We start from the raw sequence: 24,315 nt of genomic DNA on the forward strand, positions 1-24,315 counted from the left end.
TACGTGTTGGAATTGCGTCAAATCTGTTTTGCATCGTTTTTGTAGACGGCTCAACGATTTTATGCGGTTGACAGTAAAATTTTAAATTTTATATTTTTTATAGTAAATTCGAAAATTTCAATTGGCTCTGCGACGTCTGCGTCGGCGTATACTTGGTTGGAATTGAGCCAAAATTTGGTGTGCAGCGTTTTTAGGCAACCTAACAATATAATTGGTGAATTACCAGGGCCCGGAAAAAGTCATTTCGAACAATCCTATTGTACAGCAGTCACAACACTGTCGCGTATTTTTTGTATTGATCTGCAAAATCTACAACATCATATCCTCCGCATTATAACCATAGACTCCCACATGGACCAGCATATCACTGCTCAAAAGATTCGGTGTCGTAAACATAAAAGAAATGCGGAAACTAGAAATTGCCAAAACTTCTTTACCTCGGTATCAAAAGTGCATAAGTAGCCAACAACACGCGCGCGTCCACGTCGTCCAACTACCATAATTGACGACAAAAAAGATCATCCCTATATAAAATATAGCCTACTGGACCTACAGTGTGTAACTGCAACTCGCCGGCTATCAATTAATCAATCAATCAGGTTTATTATTATTTTCATCGTTTCAAAACATCACAAGACTGCGATACAATGAAAAGACAGGAAGGTGTCGAAACAACTTGGAGTAGCCATTAAGATCAGAGACCCAACTTAACCTAGGCGAAGTAAATAAGAGGCATGCACACTGAATGAAAAGTAATGCAGAGAATATAAGACGCAAGCGACAAAATCAGGTGCCATGTGGTGGAGGGCGAGCCGGCGAGGTCGATGTTAGGTCGTGGTCCGGTAATCCTGAAGACTGGCTAGTATTGATTCCAACACGTTATATCCAACAGTCATCGAGCATGTCCAGTGGACATCATGTCCACAATCAGCTCAAATGCAAAGAATTTATACTTAATCACAGAGATGGTCAGTAACGAAGTACTTCTACTTTTTCGAAGTACTCAAGTAGTTTTCCTCTACTTCTGGTACTTTCTCAAGTAGATCTGATTTTCGCTACTTCTACTTCTACTTCGTAATATTTTGTGATCTACTTACTTACTTCTCGCTATTTTCAGTTTGTCAAGTAGAAGTAGTTCAATCTTCCAATCAGGAAGATAGCCTGATGAATTTCGGGGCTGTTTTCACGGAGTATCAACATTAAATTTCCATAAAAGTTTAGTAAAGCCCAGAATTTTCGTCGCGCTTCGCGCGCAGTGATGGATACGGAGTGTCCAGTATGATTTCACGAAAGTATCGGTGAATATAATTTAGGTAGAGGGTAGGCGTGGTTCCGTTCACACCACATTGTCGCCCTTCGTCCATATCAAATAATTTATCACAGTATGGCTCATCATAACGTTTGAAACTGATGTTTCGCAATCTAGCATTTACTTGTCATATCGTAATCTAGTATGTCCATGGCGTGTCCAAATCTGGAAAAGTGGACTCTGACTTTTTTTCAATTTTAGAGCTGTTTCAGCATACCACCTTTGAAACTTTCTGGACTAAAACATGAAATACATGTTCTGCGTTTGAAAGTAGTATTTATATTTCACTTTCAATTCCCAGTAAATACTTTGAGTTATAATTATGACCAGTTGTTTCGTCTGGATAATATACATGTTGAAGTATAAAAGCAAGTGTAGTAATGCCTTTAATTTCTGGGAATAAAGCTACACAATATGGCATTTTACGGTCCACTATATTTTTTATTAACGTTTACCAATTGCGCAAAGTGTTTACATCGTATCCTATACAACTTCTCCGTATTGCTTTTCGACTAAACTACTTATAATATGGGGAATGGCGTCATACCATGCTATTTTCTAAAACGTGCTGTTCGAGAAAATAGAGGATTAACATCGCATTTCCATATCAATACTATCATTTTCATCCCGTGATGTGGACGAATACTTATGCTATCGAAAATTGGATACCTGCTGGTATCGATCATTATGATTCAAGCTCGTCACCTATCGCATAGCTCAATTTGCACCTTTTTACAGTCCATGTGAACGAATTAGGATCGTTTTCATAACTACTTACTTACTTACTTACAGTCAATTCTACTTCTACTTCAAGTAGTTTTAGGTTGCTTATGGAATAAGTACTTCTACTCGTACTTGAGTAGATATTTTCGTCGCTACTTCTACTTCTACTTGAGTAGATTTCTTGACTACTTTGACCACCTCTGCTTAATCAATATAGTTTACCGGACCACAATTTGACATATGATATCGATCTCGCCTTCCGACACATGCCACCCCTTTTTGTCGCCTGTCCCATTATATCTTCTTTTACTTTTCATTCAGTGTGTGCATGCCTTTCTTACATCGCCTGGGCCTGGTGGGTCTCTGATTTCGAAGACTACTCCAAGTCGTTTTGCCGCCTACCTATCATTCATTGTATCGCAGTCATTGAGGTGTGTATGCAATGAAGAAATTGTTACCAATAAATTGAAGCGGCATCGCCCTATCTGTTCATTTTCATTACATCGCATTGTGTGTCTTGTATATCGAATTGCACATTGTGTGTGTGTCTTGGACAGATGAACATATAATCCAACGAATGATTGATTGATATGCGCTTACGTTATCATCCTCGTTGTACGTAGGCCGATCCCTACATGTTTAAATGTGTGCTCATAACTTGCGCTCGATAAGTGTCACTGGATAATTTGACTATCCGTTGTCTGATGGATTGCTTGGTTAAGTCGAAACCTCAATATGCTGCATGAAAATAAACATATGCGAAGAGCGTTGGTGACGACTTTCGATTGAATGCACCTGGATCGTACAGCCGCGATCGACGTGACCATCACGCCTTCATAAATCTGACTTTGGTTCTCTGAGAGCTATTAATTACGGATTATCTCAAACAGTTTTCTATAGTCCATAGCGCCCACGTATACTCTTAGCGCTTCTTTCTTCTATCAGTGCCCCCCAATCGACCAATTTCCAGCTAGGGCCCCCTTCGAAGTCGCAAACGCCCTCAGGGGGCGCCGGCGCCCATTTTTGAGAACACTTGGGCGACATTCTGGTATCTGTCATCGAACAGTGTACCAGAGATGAGCATGGATTAGGATTAGGTTTTGAAAAAACAGAATTTGTGAAATTTTGTCGGATTTGGATTGGATTTGGATAGACATTTTTTTCAGAACGGATTAGAATTTGGATTGGATTTACCTATTTTCTGGGAGATTGAAATGTCGTGTGGCGAATGGCGACAAGGCGATCAGGTATTAATGTACTTATGGTTACTAAGTTATCTTGAATCAAGTGAATCGTTGGTTGTGAAAGAAAATTTTCGAATCCCTCCATTGCATAAATTGGAATTTTTTCTGAATTTTCAAGTTGGAATCGGATTAGGATTGGACTTGGACTTGAATATGAAAAAGTTATGGGTTAGAATTCGGATTTGGATTTGAAGGTTCGGATTTGGATTGGATTAGGACATAGAAATTTCAAATCCGCTCATCTCTGCAGTGTACAATGTACAATTGTACATTGTATGTCTCGAGAGGATAAAAATGATACAACCGCTGATTATGATTATCACTAGGGCCTTGGCCTGAATGCGAGCATAAATGTTGGCTTGTGGTCGGTAAGTTGTATTTAAACCGGGATTTAAACCCCTTTTGTGAGGTTTTGTGAGTTGCCCCCCAGGCCCCCACTATAAAATGTTAAGGCCAGTTTATAGACCTACCTAATACCTTGGTACGTCGTGAAGATGTGTATAAATATTTTGGTGAGGGATAGAGACGAAAGTTATGCAGATCCCATGCCATACAAAAAAAATGTGTTTACTGTTTATAGATGATATATAGTGAGACTCGACAGGGGGCCTATATGGACCGATCAAGATAGCGTAATTTAATTGTTAAGCGTCCGGCTTCTTGATCGGTAGGTCGTGGGTTCGATTTCCGGCCGGGTCAGACCAAAGACCTGATTAGTAACACTGGTATCCATGACTTCCCTGCTTGGCGCTCATGCATTACTGGGATAGCATGGAGGGGTGGTGCATGACTTAGAAAGTCGTAAAGGCTATATCTGCACTTCCTTGTCCAGCGGCATATGCACATCATGCACTCATGGTATGCATATGCGCAGATCGTGTGTATGTCTATCATGAGTCGGTGTATATGCCGCAAAAACATCGAGGACAAAAAATAAACTACGTCCTACTCTGTCCATTTTTTGAAATAAATCCTGCGTGATGAGAGCTTTTCTATATAGAATAATTAAGGAATTAAACAGAAAATCCTGCGTGACGTTGCCACCAATTCCACTCCGGACAGGGGGCCGGCTTGTCACGATAGGCCTTCCGCGGTCCATCCACCTCTATATACTCGTGTCGAGGGTAGAAGCCATTTCGCTGATTTCTGAGGCTAGATTATGTGACTCGGGAGTAAACTCGAATCTGTTGTAGTTCCTTTGATTTAGCAGGCAACCACTTTTTTGCACTTCTTCGTTATTCCCCACATATCGAGAAGTGATCCCCATGAAACCAATCGATGTTTTCCCAAAACATGCGAAAATTTATTAACGTCAAAATGTTTTTTTTTAGCGTTCGAGTGGGGTAGACGGATATTAGGGTGAGTTAGGTTCAAGTTTGCGTTTAGGATACGGTACCCTATAAGATTAGGGTTAGGTATATATTACGGTTGGGAGGTATTGCCTTCCCTGGCTTCCCCGACCCCAACATCCGTCTCCCCAGCCCTAATCCCAACGCAAAAAAAAAACAATTTATTTTGACGTTAATAAATTTTCACATTTTCATGGGAAACATTTATTGGTTTACTGGGAATATTTTTTCTTTGATGTGTGTGGAATAACGAAGAAGTGCCCTTTTTTCGTGTCACAACATCAACCGGCTGTTGTAGCATTATACATATGTTAAGTGTTAAGGACACCCATTAATGATGCGACTACGATACAGCGTTGAAGTAAAAAGTCTAACAGAGTTGATCTGAAGAATCGTGTGAAAGCCGTATTCATTTTTATTGCTCATAACTTGGTTCGGGCCTGCCACAACAGAGTCCCGGGCTGTATGGGTGGTGGACAACCCTGTGAAGCCAACTCTATCTTGAGTTCTTGACTATCTATAGATCCAAACATATTTTTTTTGGTTAGTATTTTGAAAAGATCTGCAGTAAGCACATTATTTACTTGGTGGAAAAAGCGCCAGATATGTTACAAGTAGCCAAGTATTTCTATTGCAACCAACCTAGAATGTTGCGAACAGCCAATAGGTTCATGTTGCAAATAATCCAGACAATGATCGATCTACTAAGAGTATTGCCATACAAGTTTGTATAGCCAAACAAGACAGCAACGAAACAAGTTTGAATTTCGATATTCACAATGTTGTAATTCTGTTCATTACTGAATTATCACAATGTTCATTATTGTTCACTTGGTTACAAAAGCATTGAGCCTATGGCAGTCGGCCACTCCCCTCAAAACTGTTCAAGTAGATGATGTAGACAAAGATTATAACCACTTGCATAGCATTAGCAAGCGTGTCTCAAGTACTCATGAACTATAGAGGTAGCCTATGCTTATCTCATGTGCCGTATTTGAAAGCAAATATTGAATAAAATTTGTTAGTAACGAATATTTTCTTGACAAGAGTTTATTGTTAAAATATGTGCTAGGCATAAGACATAATCATCATGCTTAGAACGGAAATAGTATTTCGTCTTCGTCCTTCACATTGGCATGGACTGGCACGCACAGAGGCAAGGTATCGACTGAATAAAGATTTGAATTGGTGCCGTAACCAAGCACAGCTTTCGAAGAAACGGAACTTGTCTCATAAACCACAGATTAATTTGAGCTCACATGCTATGAAAAGAGTTTGTTATTCAACACTCGATGAGAAATATGCTACCACCAACGAAGAATCTGAGAAATCCGAAACCTGTTCATTCAGTTCTGAAATTTTGCATGAACTAGGATTGCAAAATCTCGGGAAGCTTGATAATGAGACAGAGGATGACGTCATTCCTGAAAGGGACGAGAACTCGTCAGAGTCGAAAAGGATGCAATATTTTTTCGAAGAGAAATATTCCAATAGTGTTGATGTATTTTGCAATTACATCCAAGCGTGCCTCCATGCAAATCTGTTTACGCATGTCCTGAACATATTGGAATTTCGGATTAACAGTGTCAAGAAATTAGACAACCAAGTCAGTCCATCTATATCTGCCACAGAGATCAAAGTTTATGATTTGATATTGTATCGTTTGTCGACAATATCACCTATGACTCAGATTTCCAGTAATTTTGCCGGGATGAATGCCAGCCCACTGATTGTCATCCAGAAAATATTTGAAGAATTGAACTCTCTGAACTTGCGGCCATCTCCGTTTTCGTATGCGGCAATGCTAGAAGCGCTTGATAAATGTGAAAATTCAAATGTAAAAATAGCATTGTGCCTACAAAAGATGGAGGATGACGGGTACACAATGAACGATGTCGTTAAGAGCTGTGTTCCTGGTTCAAAATCCATCCGTCACGTTATAAATGCGATATCGCAAGTAGCTAGTTACAATGAGTATGAACCAAAGATTTCAAACGGTAATTCTTATCAAGTACAAACACCTTGTTCAAATTTGGTGAAAGAATTTTATGAGACAACAAAATATGAGCCTGGATCGTTGAAATTGACAAGCTTATCTAAAGTATCACTCGATAAAAAGTATAACGAGCAAATAGCACGCGAAAAGAGCAGACTATTAGTGGTTCAAAACATACTGGCATCCAACTCCACTAGCAAAGAAGTGATGAAGAAGAAAAAACATCTGGAAGAGACCATTAAAGAGTGGAGAACAGTTTTACTGAAGGAATTTAAAGACACAAAGGCAAGACTTCGGTCGATGCATGCTAATTGGACCAGTGACGCGGCAGGCAATTTCACAACATCAAGGGGCGGAAAATTGTACCCATTTTTCTGTTTACTGCCAGAGGATGAATATGTAGAAATAATGATCCGTCAATTGCTGAGTGGAGGTGACTCGACCGTTTCCGTAAACTTCAATATGGGAACCCAGGTTTACAGCATGTTTGCCTTAAAAAGAATGAAAGACACTGGAATTATGTCAACGTTGAAAAAAGTATACACGGATTATAGGAAGATATATTTCAATGATAAGTTACAGTCATCTGTCCTGCCGCGACACCTTTGGCTGCAGTTGGAGGATAAACACGGGTTAACGAATCTGGAAGAAAAAATTGTCGCTTGGGATCAGTATTGGACATTGTCGGTTGGTACGAAGTTATCTGAAATTATGAATTGTGCACTTTTTACTCCATACCCTCCTACGCCAACGGGGAACTTCAGCAATAAAGTACCTGCCATGTACAACTGCTACGTTTTGAATCAGAAAAAGCGATACGGAATGACGATCCCTCACCCACTGTTCCGAATTCTATTGAAAGATGTATTTGATAAATTGATCTTTGAAAGTACTGATGCCCCTATGGTTGTCCCACCTAGGCCTTGGTGTAATGGTACAAAGGGTGGCTTTCTGCTGGACCAAGTTGCTTCAATGAGATTCAGTTCGGTGGGTGACCATTTTGAAGCGAGAGACTTTCCGCAGTCGCCGATATCGCATCAAGTTTTTGATGCTTTGAATATTTTGGGATCAGTGGCTTGGCGGGTCAATCAACCAATTTTAGACCTGCAAATCAAATACTTTCGGAATAAAGGCAATAAAGATTTGAGTATAGCCCAGCCACCTTCGGAGTCTGATCCCATGCCGGACATGTCAAATGTTCATCGGCATACAGCCAAATTTGAAAAAATGCGCAAACGAGCACGTGAGATACAAAAACACCGTGAAGAACTGTACGCACTTTACATGGAGGCTCTGTATAAGTTTTCAATTGCCAACGAGTATCGTAATGATATTGTTTGGTTTCCACATAATATCGACTTTCGCGGACGATCGTATCCTGTACAGAAGCATCTCAACTACATGGGTTCCGACGTTTATCGCGCATTATTTTCTTTTGCGGAAGGCCGGCCGTTGGGCGAAAATGGCGTGGATTGGCTGAAAATCCATTGCATAAATCTAACAGAGTTCATGAAGCACAGCCCGTTGCGGGAGAGACTTGCTTATGCAGATGAAGTCATCGATCAAATTATTTCATCCGCTGATAATCCAGAAGCGGAAGACGCCTGGTGGAAGAAAGCAGATAAACCGTGGCAGACGTTGGCGGCTTGTATCGAAATAGCTGCTGCTGTGAGATCACCGGACCCCACCAAATTCATATCAACACTACCCATTCATCAAGACGGGTCTTGCAACGGCTTGCAGCATTACGCGGCTCTGGGTCGGGACGTGCTAGGAGCGCATCAAGTCAATCTGAGTCCGTCCGAGTACCAACAAGACGTGTATGTCGGAGTAGCAAATAAAGCGGAGGAGTTGAGGAAAGCTGATGCAATAAACGGTATAGAAATCGCTAGAAAGTTAGAAGGTTTCGTGCGTCGCAAAGTAGTCAAACAAACTGTCATGACCACAGTGTACGGAGTTACGCGGTATGGCGGTAAGCATCAAATTATGAGGCAACTTGGATATTTGGAAGGTCAATTCCCGAAGGAAGACTGCAATAGAGGAGCCGATTACTTAGTGGGGCGTGTCTTTGATAGCATTACGGAAATGTTCTCTGGTGCCAAAAGCATCCAGACTTGGCTAACAAACCTCGCCCAAGTCGTGAGTCGAATGGGGCATGCTGTAGATTGGGTAACACCCCTTGATTTGCTAGTCAGTCAACCGTACTTCAAGTCAAGATCAAAGTATATCAGGTCACCTTTGCAAAGAATCAGTGTTAACGAAAGCTTACCAGACACCCCGGACAAAGTTCGACAAGTTAACGGGTTCCCGCCTAATTTTATTCATTCGTTAGACTCGACTCATATGATGCTGACGGCTTTGTTTTGTTACCAACACGGTATCACATTTTCTTCTGTGCACGACTGCTTTTGGACTCATGCAAGCAGTGTGGACGAAATGGGTAGGATATGCAGAGAACAGTTTGTGGCTTTGCACAATCAGCGTATACTGCACGATCTTGCCTGTCATTTAAGAAAGCACCTTCCCAAGTCCTACAACCGAGAAGATTTGACCCCCTTGCAGGAGAGATTGCACTACCTCGTAAATAATGTTCCTCAGCAAGGAAATTTTGATCTCAATGAAGTTCTCGAGTCTACCTTCTTTTTTAGTTGATACTACGGCTTGTCGTGCTTTTCTGTTTTCTTGCGATCTGTAATTTGGTTTGATTGAATCGCCAGTAGTAGAATATTTTTGACCTTTTGACAGCACTGGATGTAGTAAAGAGAACATGACACAGACTTATGTTTGTATGTTTGGAAGCTCGCTGCCATGATATCAATAAAACTGACACTGTGTAGTTTCTGATTCATTGGGTTCTACTGGATTGAACCATAAACTTTCGAGCTAAATGGTTAATCGGAATTATAGTGATAAACAGACAAGTGATGTGAGATTGGTATTGAGATTTTCCCCCATGTTGCAGTGATCTCAGGTGCATGTGGTCTGTACACTGCCATCATTCTCGGACTCAAATGTCGCTGTCGGGATCATTAATGTGCTTTAAGCCATATTACAGCTTTTTTATTCATCACGATTTTCAATTGAATGGACTTTTTCTTTACCACTTGAACACTGTCTTTATACCATTGATTTTTCAGCTCTATGTAGAAGTAGAATATGATGAATTTTGTAACGTCGAGGTTTTTGTCAATTTCACGCACAAAATGCCTGGATACGCCGTCAAGAATTGTACGCACACTTTCTGGGGGAATTATTTCAAAAGAGCCTGACGGGATTGCAAAAAGCTATGCTGAGACGGGAGCGTCGCTTCCCGATAATGTTGTAGTGCTCGGTATTAACAAAGAGAAACTGGAAATGCAGGATTATAGGACTGTAGATGATCCAGTGGCTAGCCATTGTGAAATTGTTCGAACCACGTCAGACTATCTGCCACATTTAACACCGCCTTTGGTGTGGCTTCATTCTTTCGAGTCTCGTGACTTCGACCCACATGAAGCAATCGAATTACACCCGGAAATATTCGCATGTCATCCTAGAATGGATTTTTTGCACAGATGCAAAGAGTGGCAGGAGAAATTCAGAGAAGTGGACTACTCGTGGGCGCCTACCAGAGCCGAAATGGGACGTGGCAGAAAGAAACCCTGGCCGCAGAAAGGAACTGGTAGAGCTAGACATGGCAGCACGGTAGCACCACAATGGAAAAATGGTGGTATTGCTCACGGACCAAGAGGCCCTCGTCCTCTTTTTCAAAAAATTCTTCCATCTGTAAAACTAAGCGCTTTAACTAGTGCGTTAACAATAAAACGTATTCAAAATAATTTATTGATTGCAAAAGATTTTGAACTGTCATCGCCTGACCCGTTGTTATTTCAAGAAATTCTCACAGATCGTGGCGTTGGAGATAAATCGGCGCTGTTAGTGTTTGCGGATAGTGATAATTTGGACGAGTCTAGTAATGTATTTTCGGTGGTCGCTGACTGGCCCAAGGTGAATTTAATGCCCCTTATTGCTATGAATGTATGGAGTTTGTTGCATCATGAATGGTTAATTTTGTCTTCGAATGCGCTGGACGAGCTTGAGAGAAAAGTATCTTGGCATTTACACCGATATAGCTGGATTGAAAAACCACACAATTATTATCAAGATTTGCCGTTCGAGGTCCGTGAATTCGTACCCGAATCTGACGAAAATTATTAGTCGCTCGTGATCATGGTTCTAAAACTTCAATCATCGTGAGAAAAAATGCGTGGTGTTATTGATTTACTGTGTTGGTAATCAACGTAGGTTTTCCCCTGTGCTTGGAAACTAGTCATGGGCATAGGTAATGTTTGCGTAGCTCTGCTGGCTTGATGTTTATTTTCGATGTTGTTCGCAGAATTGTACGTTGAATAGTTACTACCTGTAGTAAGATGCTCTGCTATAAATTCCTGAAGACTTGTTTTGAAGTTATTCCCAAGGAAATGAAGTTTTATCATTTTTTCAGATCCTTTGATCATATTACAACACGTTAAATAGGCCTGCCTTTTATTTGACACTGGCATCCTGAGCCATGGCTCCTGCGGCTGGTAGCGGAGTGGTGAGGAGCATACAGTGGTCAATGTGGGCTAATGAGCTGGCTCTTTGCTCTTCTGTCGGTAAGGTGTTTTCATCACTTTCTGATTTTACTGGTTACTATTTCCTGTTTGGTACTTTCAGTGGTGTTCCTTGGAGGAATTGTTGGGGTCATCGGAGGCACTGTTGTGGATTTCAAATTATGGCTTCCCTTTGGCATTTACGGAATGTATCCTTTTGATAAATAATTAGTGTAGGCTCAGCCTATATGACATAAATCTTGTATGGATTTATAAATTTCTTCTTTACGTAGTTATAAATATACAGCCTTCCATCGCGGTGCACTGGAAATATATTATATTCACTGGTATGTCGTATATGGATGCTGGAAACCGTTTAGGAAAAGCCGAAATTGCTTTGAGGCTTGTAGGCTAAAATAGAAATTCATTTCTTTTCCACCAGAAATGGAGATTCTATTTCTTTCGTTTCATGTAGCTTTGGTATACATACACCTCATTGATTGGACGCTATTGATGCAAGTCTGTATTTCCTAAACTTTCACGCACACAGAGTATTTGGAATCATTGTTTCGATGTTTGAATATCCAAGGGGGAAAAAACCAAAAGGGAATACTGTTCCACGTAGGTGAGTTGAGCTTGGTGATCAACTGTTCAACTTGTCATTTCATTGTGGCAGCTGTCGATTTCATGCTTGGATGCTCTGCTGCACACCAATAATTGTCATTTGATCTGGATATGCTTGAATGATTTCGATTACAACAGCAGTGCAGTATGCTTAGACTAGAAATACTCAAGACTCATATTTTTCACCATATTTGCTTGTCAGGATATGACTTGGCTTGTTTTCATATAGACTTGAAATATCTAATATCGTTTTCTATTGTCTTCAGTCATCAAGAGATTTTCACGAAAATAAATGTGAAGATGTATATGGTTACGAAAAACTATTATGTGCGTGCTGTTGCCTTATTGATGTAAGTTGATTTATGCATTCGGCACAAGACCTTTTGTTTCATCGATATTCTCTTTTTAGAATCTGTGCTCCAGCTAGCGTTATTGTTCCGACGTTTTTCGGTGCCTTTGGACTTTTTATTGCTAGCATTGTGTATCTTGTGGTGAGTATTTTGACTCCTTGTATACTGCCCGATTGATTTGTTTTGATGGATTTATTACTTACAGAAAATATTATACTCAAGTATGTCAGATATGTTTCATAAATATTGACTTCGAAAGCTGTAGTTGATTCATGGTCTGTTGCTCGATCACAACTCTTAGGCATATTTCTGTGGTTGCGTAATTACATCCATTAGAGACACAGAAATTCACTTCCCATAAAAGGAACAAAATCCATCCTGTTTGCACTCTTATTTGAAGTAATTTATCTATGTTGAAGGATGACCTAAAGCAGGGGTCGCCAACTCAAAACGGGTCGCGGGCCAGTTTTTAAATTTCGAGAATTTCAAGAATGCAATATCCAGACAAAATAGGCCACACGGTTTAGCTACCACGTTTTGAAAACTTTTGCAGTACAACGCTGTGCTCTCTAACATGCGCGATGGGCATAGTCACCGCAAAAGAAGTAGGTAATATTTTAATAAAGAAGTACGAATGGACCAAGAAATATGATTTTCATTTTATTTTGGACTATGAGCTGCGCAGTGCGCACAATACCTGAAAACGCTTGGCAGCGACTAAAGAATCAACATTGTGGCTAGCGATACCCGCTACTGGCTGAAAGACTGTCTCCTCCTAAAGCTTGATCTTGTGGGAACCGCTAAGCCGTTTTCTAAATGTATTGGGCTTGGCAGTGTCTGGGCAATTGCACGGCAAGGCAATATGTCTATTGATATCAGCTGATTCTCCTTCGATCGAATGATGTTGCCATAACCGAAGCCGTTTGAACCAGTGACGAATAATAATGATGAATAGCGTCTTATTTTGAAAGAACATCAATATTTTGAAACTGAAATCAATTTCAGCATTACGAAATGCTTTACTTATAGCGTTTTTCCAAAATCTCTTACAAGCTCGCGGGCCGCTAAATATGACCTGGCGGGCCGCGTGATGGTGACCCCTGGCCTAAATAAACCTTTAGTTTACATTGAATCATGCTTACTAAACTCAAACTGACAAAGTTGGTCAATTTATTATCATTTACTAGGCTGCCATAGGTAAGGAGGAATGGAAACCTATCGGAATCAGTATCCCAGGAAGCACTCCACTGAAACGAGAAGACACAAGGATGGTTCCTCCAAGCAAGCCCCCTCCTCGTTTACCTCAACAAGTTTGAACATCCTATAACAGTAACTTCTTCACTGCAAACTGTAAACAGTAGTTCGGTGTTACTACCACTTCAATGCCTGTAATGCAATCTACCAGCTGTTTGAACACTCCAGTATTATTTATGAACATGTGTAATCGTGACATGGTTTTCAAGTCTTTGTTTCGCATCATAATTTGAGAAAGAAATTTTCTATTCATTGCATTGGATGTAACAATGCATTTATGGGTGAACAAAATTTGTTACGAGATTTTGGTGTTGTGTTACGAGATTTTGGTGTTGTGGCAAACGACTATGCATTACACATTTGGTTTCTTATCTGTTGCTACTACAGTTATGTCACGTTTTTATAATTACGGAGAAATGCAATAATGATATACGTGCATTGTTCAAGGATTTTGGAATTGAAATTCTTACCACCGGTTATCATGTTCAACGCAGTAACTGAAATATTTTGTATACATTGTATATATTTCCACAATACTATGGAAAAATGAAAAAAGGGCTCCCAATACTGCATATATGTTATCTATTGCAGGCACAGGCGTAGCTAAGGGAGAAAAGGGGCCATGCACCCCCCAATTTTGAAATATTTACGTAGAGTAGAATACTTTTTGAGCAGATTTATTCAACTTGAAAATTTTATGTCGCAAGTCATAATAATATTTATTGGTTTCGCCACTCCTGAAAAATGAAAAAAAATTGATAAAAATATGCAGAATGTACAGAATTGAGTTTGATTGTATTCACAATTATGAGAGAACGTTATATTCCTGTTGTCGCTTCAGCCGGTTAGGATTCTTCAGTCTAGGGGTGTGCAGTGCATGTGCAGCCTGCGGAACTATTAGGCACTGACATCATGGTGCTAGCCATCTACCCGCCAAAGCATTTAAGCTTCAGCCAACACGAAGTGTGCTTCCAGAAAGATCGACGGCGATACAACCTTGACCAAAGGGCCAAGATGAATGAGAATGTTCATCGAAATATTAGATATTTATATGTCGAAGTCCAGGCGCCGGGTAGTGCTGTCCTTGCAATCTAAGGTTCAGATTAGGATCTGCGCGATTATCGGTTTGAAATTAAGAGATGTTCGGTGATACGTCGAAGAATTATAACAGGGAGTCGGAGAACTATAATTTGCAATTAGAATATTTCTTACAGGCAGATGTGGTCAAAGTTGTCATCTTTGGTACCCAGTCGAGGTAACATTAATTTCTACTTTAGTGCAACTAGAAGTAGCCATTTCAAAGTAAGTATTCTAGGCCTAGTTTTGCCAATACCCAAGATTGCACATTTAACAGCGAGTGTATGAACGAAAACTGGATATTATGTTCTGTTTGGTTCCGAGGGCAATGACAAAACTCGATGTCTCATCTGTTTGGGATTAATTGCTTACATAACTAAATGCAGTGTTTGTCAGCATTGCGCAAGGAGAGATTATAAAATACTCGGGAACAGAAGTTTTGTCACTGAAAGTGTTTGATGGGTAACGACGTCTGAAATGACTAAATAAATCTACTTTTTACGCTCGAAGGCCACAGGCAGACTGACATTTTTAAACGATCTTTGAAAAAAAACACGATAGATTTGACCCAATATGAACTTTCTAAATCGAGTGCCCACTGCCCATTATAATATTTGATTTTTTTAAATTTATATTCACGTTTCTTCATTATGGTGAGTAAATACATGTCTTCGCCCTATGTAGACAGCAAAATGGTCTATTGAGTGACGCAGTATCATAGAACCTTTACTAAAACGTATTGCTTATTTCATTTTCGATATTGCAGCCCGCGGCTCCCACCAAGTTGGAAAAGTGGCTCCACCCGTATCGAGTTGGTGCAGGCTGCTTTAGGGCATGCGTGCATGCTTATGTAATATGGATGTCTAGTCCAGGGATATGTAGATATCCCTGGTCAAGTCCTATGAACTCCTACAGCGGGGCATAGGGTAGGCTATATACATTATACACGGTCCCAGGGTTGTAACCAAGTCACAAGTCGATCAGCCTTTTGTAGTTTCAATTCATCACCGATTTAAGTTGTGGTGTGGGTCGCATCCGAGTCATATTCACTAATCAGTTTCTATTTCAAATTATGTCCAAGCGTTAACAGTTTCTGGCCCAATTTGTCAAGTACTAACACTGCTGGAATGATTACTTTTCTTCTTATCTTGGCTGTCCGAGACTCCCAGAGTACAAGTCGAGTCATTACACACGGTCCTATGGCTGATCATGATCAGTTTAGTCCTGCAGGGTCCCATGGTAAACTCCTATACACCTGGAGTATGGATCCTTGATAGACTATAGTAGTGTATGTGCAATTCCTGCATGGTCATTGGTCAGCAAGCAACGCACTTTGGCATGTCCCGCGATCAGCGACCCCAAAGAAGCGAATCTAGCTTGCCTTCATTTATGTCTGTGTTACCAGCGAATGAGATGTCACCAATACGGGAGCACACCTATCACAACACACCATGAGACCGCGGGCGCCCGTGTGTTGTCCCAAGTCGCTGCACTGATACGCATCGCCAGAGACACTGCAGCAAGTCCTATTTTCTTGAGTGATTTCAGAAGAACGGCGAGATAGTCACTTGCGTCTGGACGCACGAGGGAAAAGCTATCGTACTTCTCAGTCGATACGCAACAGCGTGATACGAATTTTCAAGGCACATTGGAAATAGAATCATCATAACAAAAGAATTAATTTTGAAATGAATGAATACTAGCCAGTCTTCAGTATTACCGGACCACGACCCAACATCGACCTCGCCACCTCATTCTGTCGCTTGCGTCTTATAATTCTCTGCATTACTTTTCATTCAGTGTGCATGCCTCTTCTTTACTTCGCCTAGGCTAAGGTGAGTGTCTGATATCAAAGGCTACTCCAAGTTGTTTCGACACCTTCCTATCTTTTCATTGTATCGCAGTCTTGTGATGTTTTGAAACGATGAAAATATTAATAAACCTGATTGATTGATTGATTGAGAAGGGGTCCAACCGTCCAAGGTACGTACGCCACTGTGCGCCATGTTTTGGACCGTCCTGATTTAAATATAACCACAGTCAACATCATTTTTTACAGCTAAAGTGCTTTCTTATATATCTTGCCAATATCAGAAAAAAAAGCATGAACAACGTACATTAAAAAATGTGCAAACGACAGAAAAATATTCAATCTCATTACATCAAACAGTTCCATTTTATACAATCATATGCAGTACTGGACGTACCGTGAAGCAAAATTTCACGAGAGGTATTATTGCGTCAAACTCGCAGGTCGACTCCAGTGTTCAAAACATACGCTTAGGCTATTTACAAAGCTATATACACGATTTCAGTTTGATTTTCAACACATATTTATGCACGGCTGCAGTTTAGACAATCTCTTGGAAGCAATATTGCAACTATGCCCGACAATGTACAATCGTCATCATAACAGCATTGATGAGACGGAATATAATGAAATTACAAATTGCAATGACAAGTAACATGGCACATCGATTCTACAATCTACACCCTTTAATGACTGACATAATGGATACTGATCACCTGGTACACATAGAATGGTACGACAGTGACTGCTAACTAATTTAGGGAATATGCTGAGGTTTTATGCTTACACCAGTTACACGTATCCCTGCGTACGGGCAACCAGTGATTTTCACAAATAAGATTGCCTGGAACATGCTCGTACCTGAGGTGAGAGATTGACCAGTTCAGAACTATCTATAGTGCAAAATGACAAAATAGCGATGAAGGATAACGCAATGGAACGAGCACAGTGTGCAACATCATAAACTTTTAGATTCAAACAGTAAAAGCGAGACTTCAGGAACAATTGATTGAATGTGAAGAACTTTTTTGCGTCAACCGTCTTGACCAAGCCTACTTCGATATCATGCTCTGTACTTCATACACAAAGTTTTGAGCGATCTTGAGAATCTTGTTAGCATTGTGTCGCTCCGCCATTTCTGTAATGGTAAGACAAGAGACGCACTCTTAGAACGCAGTTCATGAAATTGCCTGCACACAACAGATATCCTAACTAGGGCCATTTTTTTGTCATGTCAAAAAAGTCAAAATTAGGTCAAAATTGTAGCGTTAGGTCAGAAAATGTCAAAATTGTTACCAAAGTTAAAATATTTTAGCAACCTGCATTTCGTTTGTATCGTAAATTTTGCACTGTCGGTGAACTTATCGTTTGGCATTTCACAGCTTGTAGCCTACTTTATAGGCCTACCGTTGTAGACGACCCATTGTCTGCTCATTGTGAATCATCAACATTCAAATGAAACAATAGGTTGACATGGTGTTATGCTCAACGTACCGCAATATCCTAACTGAAGCAAGACTGCGTGGGAATCGCATGGTTCTTATATCAGGAAGCGCATGATGAAAAATTGTGAAGTAGACACCATTGTCAGAATGAAGCAACACGGTGTGCCACCAGCAGTGTACGCACAACTTCAGTGTTGTCAGTCAGCAACTGCTGTTGTTGCACGTTCTTTCTCCATTCTTGGCAAGCTACTTAGTAAGGACAGACACTTTCTACCCGAGAATGTAGAAAAGTATCGTTCGTTACACTACAACAAATTTAAAATATTTCTACGATAATACATGATGTAACTACGGGAATTCTTCATTAGGTCAGCTTTCGTTAAAATAAAGTTTTTCCATGTAAAAATTTGTCAATTTTGTAGTCAAAACGATTTTTCAGGCCAAGCTACTTCGTAAGGACAGACAGTACGAACCAGAGATGAAGATAAGTAGTACAATTCTAACATTATGTGGGAAAACACCTAATTTGCATTCGGTAGGTCAAAATTTGGTCAAAATTAAGTTTTTTTTAGGTAAAATATGTCAAAATTGTGATTTTTTTAGGTAAAAAAATTGCCCTAATCATAACATAAATGCAAAAGGAAAGTGACCAGTTCGATATCGAATTGAGGCATATATATTCAGAAAAAACACCAAACAAAAAGTCTGTCAACTGACTACAACTGATTTCATACCGTTGAAGAACTTTATAATATCAGTGAAATCCATTTCGTTGTCCAGAACGATGTCTCGATAGTTGTGCAGAAGAGCCAAGGCGAAGAACAGAACAAATTGCTCAGAACAGACGTGCCTAGCAGCCCATATCGTTTCCCAAACAACAAATACATCATTATCGTACGACAACTCTGTAGAGAATGATAGAGGCGTTTTCATGGGTAGAGTAGTAATAAAAATGCGTACACACTCCTACCTCTTTTAAAATCGAGCAAGAACCATCGATAACAGAAGTAAAAGTGGGTATAATCTCCTTTCTGATGCATTAATTCAAATAGCTCAGAGTCGAGAACCTGGCAACACAAAGTAGAATTTAGTAACAATCGACCTTCCACAGTAAATCAAACATTTTACATCACTAATTACACTCAATATCCAATAAAAGAAATTCATGGAAGTATCGAGAGTTTTTTTAAATTTAGTCGGCTAAATTGTGATTGCTTATTTCAAATCGGAAACCGGTTATTCTATGAAGTCTAGATTTAGCGATTTTCTGGAATTCCTTTCGTATTTACATAAATTTATCACTTCGATCACCTAAATGAAAAACATGCACTAACTTCATCCAAGTGATGAATGATACAGTTACTAGAACATAGAAAAATGAACCAATTTACCCCATATTAAATGGCAATAGTCATACCAGACTTATCTGTAGTCCCAATACATTTTTTGTAAAGTCGTTACTGAAATTGGGCAATTTCGAAGTCATGAAGAAATTGGTATTTGGAATAAGCCGATTGCCACTTTCCTTCAACTCGATGAAATTTAGAATAATAGAGAGTGGGTGGTCTGTATAATTTCATCATTTTAATCGGTGAAATTTATCCGCTTGATTGAACTGAATACGGTGACAGCTATTATTTCTTCACCAATGCACTTATTCTGCATTGTTCACCGTGCGCCTGCAAACTGGGAGGTGGTAACGTGGAACTTATGGGTGCCAGTCATTCATGCTTCGTACTTATTACTTACTTGGAGTAGATGTTGCTTACCGTAAACCGGGGTAACTTTGGACAATTCTCAACAATTCCGCTTTGTATCTTGGAAATGCTAGGGTGTAGGGGAGGCAAGTTTTGTGGTTTTTTTGGGGTCATGGAACAAAGATTAGAATTAACCAATCCAAAATCTTCATGGTCATAAATAAGTACCTTATTTTTGTAAATTATCCGTGTCCAAAGTTACCCCTGCATGTGGGGTAACTTTGGACAATGTAGTTTTTTGTATGCCTTTACACTCTATTGTCTATGAAACCTCGTAAATGAGGCTTATTTGGCAAGAGTTGATGAGAGCAGTGACTAAAACTGAAACAAAATAGTATATGTCTGGCCTATTGCATGATTTTTACCTAATCCACCCCCCCCCCAAAAAAAAAAAAATAGGTAGTTTATGAAGGCTAATGCCCCCTTATTCATCCCTTATCACAATTTTCCCTCATGCCTTCACCAATTGGGACTTATAAATAACATATGGCAGTGTTAGCAATCGACAGCAAACATTAATCATGTTAGCATGATTTATTGCCGATTTCAAATATATATCTGTTCTTGAAAAGATACATTTTCCCTCTCCTATGTCCTCTGATGGATATATTTGTCGTAATTTACGATATCCCATATTCCGCAGGCGCATCTTTAGGAGTATGCGATAAGTTTTTGAAGTAGCTTACACCCGATTATAATCTCTCAGCTCATTGCCTACCCATTTTTTCATATTTTGGCAAACTCTTAATCTATCAACCTTCTCATTCCATTTTAAGAAGCCATCAGGCCGGTCACAAGGAGTATAGTTGACGATACACTTTGACGCAGATGAAGCAGCCACGTTCCAGAGCTCTAAATATCACATTTTTCACTGTCCAAAGTTACCCCGTTCTGATAAAATTTGATGGGGTAACTTTGGACATCACATTTTCTTGTATTGATCTAAGGGTGAGCCCACTGAGATTTTGGCCATGGATGAAGACTACTTAGAGGTATCAGCTGCCAAGTTTTGAATCTATGAATCACATGCTATCTATGTTTGGTTGTAAGAAGTTTATTGGCCATCAATTTTGACGAAATTGACCCCCTCCATTACTTTATCAATGTTGGGTCAAGTTTATCTGGTAGTGAAATGAATCCACCTTTTATAGAGACTACTTGTGGTACTGTTGCCTCATGAAAAAGAATTGGACATCCAGCGGCAGCCCTTTTTCATCAATAACCATTTAAATCTTTTACTGCTTAGTGTCCAAAGTTACCCTTAAGTCCAAAGTTACCCCGGTTTACGGTACTACTATGCTTGAGTGACTTTGCCAGTGGATGGAAACAATAACACCACAAGAACCACACCTGTATCAGCGATCTCATGTTGGCAAAATGAGCGTCCATGGCTTTTCCAGTCGGGAAGTTATTTTCCATTCTCTGCATCAGCTTGCAGAAGCAACTGAATACTTTGCTCTCGTCGTCCATTAAAAGCAGCAATGGAGCCGCGAGGTCGCACATGCCCTGTAACAATAGATAAGGTCATTTGGCTGCGAAGAAGCTTCCGAGATAGAGGCTAAGAAACAAAGAATTGGATTTGTGAAATGTTTTATGCTCTAATTTTAATTCTGATCTAATTTCTGGTTTTCCTGGAGATGCTACAGGAGAACAGTATAATGCGAAACAAGCCAAACTTGCTGTACAGAATTTGTATTTGATTTGATATGAGCTTGATTCAATTCCCAAACTTTAGCTGTTCAGTAATTCTAATTCCAATCTTATTTTGAGGCTACAATTCTCATTCTAGTGTAATTTGGAAAAGCTAAAAACTTTATAGTTTTCAAGTCTACTTTCGGTAAGTGTGAACATGAAATATCTTTATTATAACAGGTTATTATACAAATGATATACGGTATGTCAACATCAATCATATGAATTGCATTTTGGTAAACTCTATTTTCGTAACAAGTTCATGAACAGGGAAATCTAAATTACCTGCATATATCCAATATCTAAATGCCTCCACACGTAGCTGCACATAATATTCCGGAGCTTCTCGAGATTTTCGCCGTTTGTGAAATATTCATGATTGCGGTCGCAGCGATGCACGTCCTTTTCGATCCGATGCAAATTGAGGCCGAAGCTCTCCAGCAACTCGTTCTGCAACCGAGAATGAAATCATATCATGCCCCGTAAAACAGTTGGCAGTCATTCTAGCAAACATTCCGTCTTTAGTCGCGTCAACATCAATAATGCATGGCGAATAGGGAATTATACTGCCATAAATACAAGATTTCGGGTGAGAAAAATATAAATATATCTCCTCCTAATGTGCATATTTATCGATACGGTGAGCTGACACAAAGAAAATTCAAACTACCATAATGAGTTGAATAGATTTCGTTTATTTATTGAATGTACACAATCCAGACACAATATTTGGAATTGCAATCCAACTTGCAGAATATACGACGACATGGATTAGGAATAGAATGTCGGCAGTGTGAAAGAATATTGGGACAAAATATGTTGATTCTGCAGCAAGTACATCAGTTTTTCTACCACAAGTCATTTTATACACGTTTTTTGATGAAAACGTTTAATATGGAAGCAACGCCATGGTAAAAATAATTACCTGGGACCCGAGATAAGCTCTACAATCTACATGACAATACGATTATTCGTAACGGATCAAAACTTGACTGTTGAGTTGCTGTACTTACCGACAATTCACATACAGGAGATCCTCTATCAAGGTAAGACTCGTCCACTTCGTCCAAATCTTGTGATTCACCTATAACACAAAACAGAACGGTCAATACAAAAGCAATGATACGAAGAAAAACAGCAGGACATGCTAAAGAACACACGCAATAGAATCATGGCGAAAACACGATTCATTGATAATGCAGCTTCAATCAGAAACTCATTTAATTCTGGATTTAACGGATCCAGTCTACGAAGATATATTGGAAGAACTACAATGAAAATAATAGACTTATATTTTAAATATGTAAACATGATATTACAATATGCGGGCTGAAGACTGAAATAATATAGTATCTAGAGAGACGAGACCAAGCATCCATTCTGGTTAATGCTACTGCACTTCAACATCAAATTAAATACATGACAAACATAGGTATGAAAAAAGTGGGAAAATCGAAAATCACTACCTTGATTCAATCCAGCTTCCATATCAATACCATCTTGTTTCACCAGCGACGGTGGCTTTCGATTAGCAGATTTGGAATCGGACCCGCTTTCACTGGCGGCAATGTCGTCTCTCGTCATCTCGGATTCTGGTTGACACTCGTCGATATTGTCCAATTTCATATCCTCGTTCATGCTGTCTCCTACGGCGTCTAACACAGAGCTTGTGATTGAAGAACACCGTTGAGCTATGTTAGAATAATCGGTGCTCATTGATGAATATGGAGTGTGGTCGCTGGCTTTCGAGTCGCTCTGGCAAAAGAATATAAAACCAGCGTACAGCAATCAGTGCCATCTGTGATTAGCGATAGATTACAGGACTAAAAACTGCAATAGCAGTATATTCGAGTGCATTATACAATATAATCGATTATATTATCGGTACCAGGTTCAATGATTTCACAGCTTGTCTTTTTATCACACCAGTATGGCCTGGATAGCTATTTGCTGATAAGTAATATGTTCTCACAATAGATTTTGTTTTACCAGCGAAACAGTTCAGAATACTTGACGCAATGAATGTGCTAGCTCTGTTACGCGTCAACAGCAATGAGATATATTCGAATAAGATACCTACTTCATACTGAAGCAGCCTTGTCTATATGATGCTATGTCGCAAAAATAAATGCACCCAACCTTGGACGGATCACTTCCATCTTTCATCGCGTATCGTTTTCTCATTACTCGGTCGCGAAGATTGTTCGTGGCTTGTGAGCTATCAAGACTCGAGCTGTTCACATCGGCGCTGGTGGAAGCGTCTTGATCCAGAGACGCAAACACATCGCTCATCGTCGATTGCTTTCGCATAACAGGAACAAACTATGAAGACAACCAGTCACAAAACATCCCAATATAATACTGAATGCGTTCACCTGTCTGAGAGGCCCATCTAAACTTGATGACGAACTTGCAAAACTGTCGTACGATAACTTTGCGGCTAAACTTATCTTCTGCCTCTAGGAAATGGAAAGGAGGTTTTCATGCGAACACTTTTTGAAATGGCATATATATCATTGTGACGATCAAGGACAATAAATTTTTATTAATTCCTCACTTGAACTATGGTGGTCTCGGCAACGCGCCATTCACGCATCACATCCTCGTAATCTTTTACCGATTCAGCGTCTATCCGTTCTCTCTCTTCACAGTTGCTATCCAGTGGATAGTGATTTAGTAAAAACGGCCAAATAATGATTCGCATCTCGTGTTGTATCCCGCCGAAATACACTCGTTTCATCATAGCCTCTGTGTCGACAATCTAGAAAGTGTCGAAGCTGACATTGTTTATCAGCACAATACAAATGTAGAATCGCAGACAAATTGGCTTGAACAGTATTTCAGTAAAAACTCGTACTCTATGATAATCCGGCTGCATTTATTCATGTCATGATATCCACTGATGTACATGAATAGAAACTTACTAGGAACAGATTTTCAGTGCCGGTATACGGATATTTCAGACTAGTTTGTAAAGTTACAATAAAGTTTTTGACTTGACAAAACCAAAACGCCGTTTTGGTAGCAATTGTGATGCAAAAAATTGCTATCAAGACTACATAAAATGAGTATAATTTACTAACTCGAAGACTTCTCAGAGGAGGTCAAAGTAGT

General features: G+C 39.7%; 4 protein-coding genes across 9 annotated transcripts in view; 3 read left to right on the top strand and 1 right to left on the bottom strand.

Moving 5' to 3' along the window:
• Nucleotides 1-13,992, top strand: part of LOC145445959 (cytochrome b-245 light chain-like) — a 23,283-nt gene extending 9,291 nt beyond the window's left edge. Inside the window, exons 2-7 of the mRNA XM_080324128.1 lie at nucleotides 11,141-11,255; nucleotides 11,317-11,401; nucleotides 11,743-11,817; nucleotides 12,083-12,166; nucleotides 12,226-12,307; nucleotides 13,354-13,992. Of these exons, the coding sequence (XP_080180254.1) occupies nucleotides 11,171-11,255; nucleotides 11,317-11,401; nucleotides 11,743-11,817; nucleotides 12,083-12,166; nucleotides 12,226-12,307; nucleotides 13,354-13,482 (540 nt within the window). The 5' untranslated portion in view covers nucleotides 11,141-11,170 and the 3' untranslated portion in view covers nucleotides 13,483-13,992. The remainder of the gene's footprint in view (nucleotides 1-11,140; nucleotides 11,256-11,316; nucleotides 11,402-11,742; nucleotides 11,818-12,082; nucleotides 12,167-12,225; nucleotides 12,308-13,353) is intronic.
• Nucleotides 3,937-9,758, top strand: LOC145445943 (DNA-directed RNA polymerase, mitochondrial-like). Its single transcript, XM_080324106.1, has one exon. The coding sequence runs from the start codon at nucleotides 5,716-5,718 to the stop codon at nucleotides 9,271-9,273; it is 3,558 nt and encodes a 1,185-aa protein (XP_080180232.1). The 5' UTR covers nucleotides 3,937-5,715; the 3' UTR covers nucleotides 9,274-9,758.
• Nucleotides 9,778-11,105, top strand: LOC145445953 (large ribosomal subunit protein uL4m-like). The gene has a single exon (XM_080324120.1). It carries the CDS (start codon nucleotides 9,778-9,780, stop codon nucleotides 10,816-10,818), a length of 1,041 nt encoding a protein of 346 aa, XP_080180246.1. The 3' UTR covers nucleotides 10,819-11,105.
• The window catches only part of LOC145445944 (small G protein signaling modulator 2-like), a 22,473-nt gene continuing 11,897 nt past the window's right edge, over nucleotides 13,740-24,315 (bottom strand). For 5 of the 6 annotated variants that reach the window (XM_080324108.1, XM_080324111.1, XM_080324109.1 and 2 more), the window contains 10 exons: nucleotides 23,759-23,962; nucleotides 23,577-23,660; nucleotides 23,341-23,523; nucleotides 22,668-22,956; nucleotides 22,215-22,285; nucleotides 21,487-21,651; nucleotides 20,860-21,015; nucleotides 18,723-18,819; nucleotides 18,487-18,657; nucleotides 13,740-17,445 (listed from right to left, as the gene is read on the bottom strand). In XM_080324108.1, the coding sequence (XP_080180234.1) occupies nucleotides 17,360-17,445; nucleotides 18,487-18,657; nucleotides 18,723-18,819; nucleotides 20,860-21,015; nucleotides 21,487-21,651; nucleotides 22,215-22,285; nucleotides 22,668-22,956; nucleotides 23,341-23,523; nucleotides 23,577-23,660; nucleotides 23,759-23,962 (1,506 nt within the window). In that variant the 3' untranslated portion in view covers nucleotides 13,740-17,359. Of the gene's footprint in view, nucleotides 17,446-18,486; nucleotides 18,658-18,722; nucleotides 18,820-18,858; nucleotides 19,517-20,796; nucleotides 21,016-21,486; nucleotides 21,652-22,214; nucleotides 22,286-22,667; nucleotides 22,957-23,340; nucleotides 23,524-23,576; nucleotides 23,661-23,758; nucleotides 23,963-24,315 lie in introns of those variants that run through there. The other variant, XM_080324113.1, reaches the window with a different exon arrangement.

This window comes from Botryllus schlosseri, chromosome 9 (assembly GCF_051294905.1).
Source record: "Botryllus schlosseri isolate E-star chromosome 9, Bs_hap1, whole genome shotgun sequence".
Classification (NCBI taxonomy): domain Eukaryota; kingdom Metazoa; phylum Chordata; class Ascidiacea; order Stolidobranchia; family Styelidae; genus Botryllus; species Botryllus schlosseri.